This window comes from Brachyhypopomus gauderio, chromosome 10 (assembly GCF_052324685.1).
Source record: "Brachyhypopomus gauderio isolate BG-103 chromosome 10, BGAUD_0.2, whole genome shotgun sequence".
NCBI lineage: Eukaryota > Metazoa > Chordata > Actinopteri > Gymnotiformes > Hypopomidae > Brachyhypopomus > Brachyhypopomus gauderio.
In genome coordinates, this window is record NC_135220.1 from 9400696 (window position 1) to 9405474 (window position 4779).

The window sequence follows — 4779 nt, forward strand, 5'->3', positions numbered from 1 at the left end:
TTGCACATTGATTTATTTGTGCATTTTTTCCACTCAAACAGCTTCTTTTCACATTTTGGGGTCTAAAGGACCTTTTGGGCCTCTGCCTATTGAGGCCAAGAGGCCTATTCGTGTGTGAACCCGCCAATTGCCGCTTGCGGCTATATTTTCCACTTAATTTCGTTCGTTTCTCTTGTAAGATATTAAAAACTAATAGCTTTTTATTTGCGCGATCAAAATAAGATAGATAGATAGATAGATAGATAGATAGATAGATAGATAGATAGATAATTTATGTATTAATCCCTTGTATTAGGTACAGATGCTTTTACTGTAAATAGGCAATAAGAAATCTTTAGGATAATGAATTAAGACGAGCTGTCGTGTTTTACGACAGTTCAGCTGCATGTATTACGACAGTTCAGGCCGTAATTTGGCCACCATGGCGGCATGTATAAGGACTCTCACGTGTGTTTGTGGAGTTGCGTTGTTCCGTCAGGTGAGGACAGTCACGCTAGTGGGCAGGAAAACCCACAGCCCAGAGTTTAACTCCGAAAGACCATATCAGCGTTATTCATATCGGCATTGTTCATGCGGTCCGTTACTCGCTAAGGGCCTGAAGTCAAAGCTAAGGGGCAGAACGATGTCGGCGTGTGTGTCGGCTGCAGACGACATGACCCGCAGGATGGTGTGGGTGGACCTGGAGGTAACTACCCCACATAACTACCCCACTAACACTTTATACTCATGATGACGAAGCGAACAGGGGCTGGGTCTTTATCCTGCTCTAATCCGCACTGTGTGTGTGTGTGTGTGTGTGTGTGTGTGTGTGTGTGTGTGTGTGTGTGTGTGTGTGTGTGTGTGTGTTCCACGTCCTTGTGTTCAGCAAGTATAGTTCATTAAAACTCCTGTAATTGTGTTATTAGTTAAAAAGCCGTCTGTCCACAATCTACAGTCATATTCCATCATTTAAAACGTGTGTAAAAGCAAAGCTGTTTTTGCTAGCCTAATTTCTTCCTGGTTTAACGTTACCTGGTATGTGTTTCCAGTTCACTAACGTTAGATAATCATAGTGTAGTCAGTCATACACTGAGGTGAAACCTGACAGTACACCTGGTAGCTGGATTAAACTGAGGCTGATGTAGTGATGCAATGTGTTCATCATTCCTTTACATTCCTTTCAGATGACGGGACTGGACATCGAAAAGGATCAGATTATTGAAATGGCATGCATCATTACAGATTCAGACTTGAACATCCTAGCAGAGGTAATGACTTGCTGAAGGCATTTATCTAAATCATGGTGACACTGCAAAACTACATCATAATTGTAACAAACGATCCAAACTCATCCCATGACTTTATATTAAAAAATATGTTTCTAATTTAGTTTTGGTGGCTTTAGCTGAGGTTGAGGTGTGCTTCAGTGGAGTTATCTCATTCTTTATTGACTTTGATTTATGGTGATATGTGATGTGGTTAATTCTGATTCTTCTTTGAAGTGAACAGGTAGAGGGGGCGGTGCTGGAATAGGGCTATTCAAATAGAACATTGATTTGTTATGGGCTGTTTTTTATTATTATTTGCAAGTATGATTGCTGTAACCTTTCAAACACACTGCAGTCTCTACACTCTGCTGATATTTTATATTGTGTGTGTGTCTGCATCTATGCGTGTCTGTGTGTGATAGCACTGGGAAAATTACTGTGACTTTCTTTGACTGTGTAGGGTCCAAATTTGATAATCAATCAACCAAATGAGCTTCTCGACAGCATGTCTGACTGGTGCAAGGAACACCACGGTACAGTAAGTAAATAATAATAATAATAATAATAATCTTTATTTGTATAGCACCTTTCATACATACATGCAACTCAAAGTGCTTTACAGTATAAATAAAAAGAAACATAAAAAGGAGTTAAGACAAAAAGAAAATGTTAAAAGAAATTAAAGATAAAATATTAAAATAACTTGATGTAAAAAAAGTAAAGTAAACAATATAATAATTGTTATAGTTATGCACGGCCACCTGGTGCTCGATTCCCAGCCGAGGGTGAAATTCCCAATCACTCAGTTACCATGCCCATGCCCGGTAACCACCAATGGTGCCACCTGCATATACCCCCCCCCCCCCCCCCCCCCCCCCCCCCCGTGAAGTTCGACTGCCAAACCTCTCTACTCTTGTCGAGTTAGATCCCCTGATCCTGACAGTTCCCTATGAACTGTGTCTGGCAGACATGTGTGTGTTTACCTTAAATGATGGAGCGACGTGTTTCAGAACTGCTGGTGGTGTGAGTTTATGCTGCCTTGCTGTCTGTGCGCCAGTCAGGACTGACCCAAGCGGTGCGGGACAGTCGGATCTCACTCCAGCAGGCGGAGTACGAGTTCCTCTCCTTCGTCAGGCTGCACACCCCGCCGGGACACTGCCCCCTCGCAGGCAAGACCCTCTCTGTCCCTGCAGTTCCGCCTCTCACCTCACGGTGGCGCCGGGCTGATCTGACTGTCTGTTTCCCCAGGGAACTCGGTGCATGCTGACAAACGCTTCCTGGACAAGTTCATGCCCCAGTTTATGAGACATCTCCACTACCGCATCATCGACGTGAGCACGCTCAAGGAGCTGTGCAGGTGTGTGTGTGTGTTAGTTACAGTAGAGCACCCATGCCCATCTATGCAGAGACGCCTCCAGAACAGTGTTTGTACACCATAACTTATTGTTTCATGTCAAAGTTCTGTAGCGTTTTCATTTCCACATTTAATAAATGTGCAAACGTGGAGTCATGCAGCATGATTGCCAGAGTCAGTTTTTAATTACTGCTCATCACATGAAGCAAAGTTTGTTGAACAAGATTTAATAAACATGGTAACAGTCACAGATCCTCAATATTGCCATGATTTTAATACCCCCCCCCCCCCCCCTTCAGTATTTGGGTAGTGAAGCTTCATGCTGGTTTAACCTGTATGAGCTTTCACACTTGTATTGAAAAAACAGCTTTGTGCCTGTATATGGGGTCTGTATGTAGGTCTGTATATGGGGTTTGTATGTAGGTCTGTGTATGGAGGCCTGTGTGGTTACCACGTCAGTGTGATCGTTTCTGCCCCCTTTGGTTTCCATTGGGATGTGATCAGGCGTCTGAACAACGTGTTTCTAAGTTGAAATAGAAATCATCAGGTGTGATCGAGTTCCTTTGCATCAAACTTGAATGGCCACTTTACTATTGACTCTGACGTTTTGGTGTGTGATTATTTTGCTTTTCTCTCTGGTTTACACAGGCGCTGGTATCCAGAGGACTACAAACTAGCACCACAGAAGCGAGCATCACACAGGTCAGAAGTGTTAATGTTGCCACGTGTCCAGTTCAGCAGTATCTTCTGATTCTCTGGTCAAAGGCTGAAGATTCTCATTCCTCAACATGACGAGAGTTGTTTGGTTTTTTTCAGGGCTCTGGACGACATTCACGAGAGCATTAAAGAACTCAAGTATTACAGAGCCAACGTTTTCAAAACGGAGCTGGAGGAGAAAAAACGGAAAATTGTAGAAAACGGAGACCAAAAATGTGCATCCTGACTGCGGTGCAGTGGGAGACGTGCTTGAGTGGGGATTTAGAACAGTGGGAGGTCTTCAGCGTTACTGGTGCCAGTATGTGTTCCTGCGTTACTGGTCCCAGTATGTGTTCCTGCGTCTCCACGTGCTCGTCTACACTCCACTGGTTCTTGTTACCCTGATGGCTGCTGGCTCTCTTGTTTTATTTCTCGTCTTACCAAACCGCTGGGCCACTATCTTAATTCAACGATTAGTGAGCCATGTTTCTTTTCATCATTTCAATATGTATGTTCTCTCCTTGAAGTGTAATTCATTAGAAAGTCTTTGACCCTACTGTTATGCAGAAATGCAAATAAGGTGTTTTGAAGGCATTCATTAAAACCATGCTCATTTACGAAGTCTTGCTTAATGTCTTAAGGGCGTTGTATTTCGGTATTGATCAGAATAATCCAGTAGATGGCGCTGTGCAACCTTCATCAGAAGCAAGATGTGTATGTTGGCGCTCCCAAATATGCGAATATTCCCAGCAAATGCAAACCGATACCTATATGTTGCTGACAAGATAATCATGTTAGAAATTTCGAAGTCTCTTAGAAGGAAACAGTTGAGTTTACTTTTATTTATGTTTGATTAGCATGTAAGTGACTCAAGCCTGAAAAAAACATTGATATTCATGGTTTTATGTTCCTGGCGTTTTTTATTTAAACATTAACTTGTATCACATTTTCCTTAAAGGCTAGTACTGTATTATAGATCTTTGCTGTGATTTGTATTCAAGTTTAATTTCCTCCCTTTCAACACTCATTTAGTTAAGTAATGTCTGTTTATACTTTTGTAAGTAATTTTTTTTCCATTAAGTTCTAATTGAGAATACTGCTCCACTCGCCAAAGTCTTCAAAATATTATGATTTGTGCAGCGTTTATATACTGATGCAATCATGTCCTCATGTTTGGTGCACCCGAGGGCTCGCAGATCATTACGAGGGAAGAAAATGGTGTTTCCTCCTTGGTCAGTGCCTCCTTTACCCTGTCAAGGTTTTTGTGTGCAATGACATTTTAGGCCCTGAGGGCACCTCAAAAAGAAAAAAAGGTGTAAGCAGGATAAAGCGTCTGTGAACCAGTGCCGCTATGATTCATCCTGCCTCCAACTGAAGCCACAGCTGACCAGATCCTCATTCCCTAGAGGAGAGGAGGCCCCATTAATGCAGTCACCAATCAGCACTGGACAGCTCCCGCCCACCACAGCACACCCAGGTGCT

The 4779-nt window shown here is 42.7% G+C and overlaps 1 protein-coding gene across 1 annotated transcript; it reads left to right on the top strand.

Moving 5' to 3' along the window:
* Positions 1-391: 391 nt before the first annotated feature.
* Positions 392-3914, top strand: smfn (small fragment nuclease). The gene is made up of 7 exons (XM_077019290.1): positions 392-685; positions 1164-1247; positions 1708-1785; positions 2305-2416; positions 2496-2604; positions 3250-3303; positions 3418-3914. The coding sequence occupies exons 1-7, from the start codon at positions 422-424 to the stop codon at positions 3542-3544; spliced, it is 828 nt and encodes a 275-aa protein (XP_076875405.1). The 5' UTR covers positions 392-421; the 3' UTR covers positions 3545-3914.
* Positions 3915-4779: the final 865 nt, after the last annotated feature.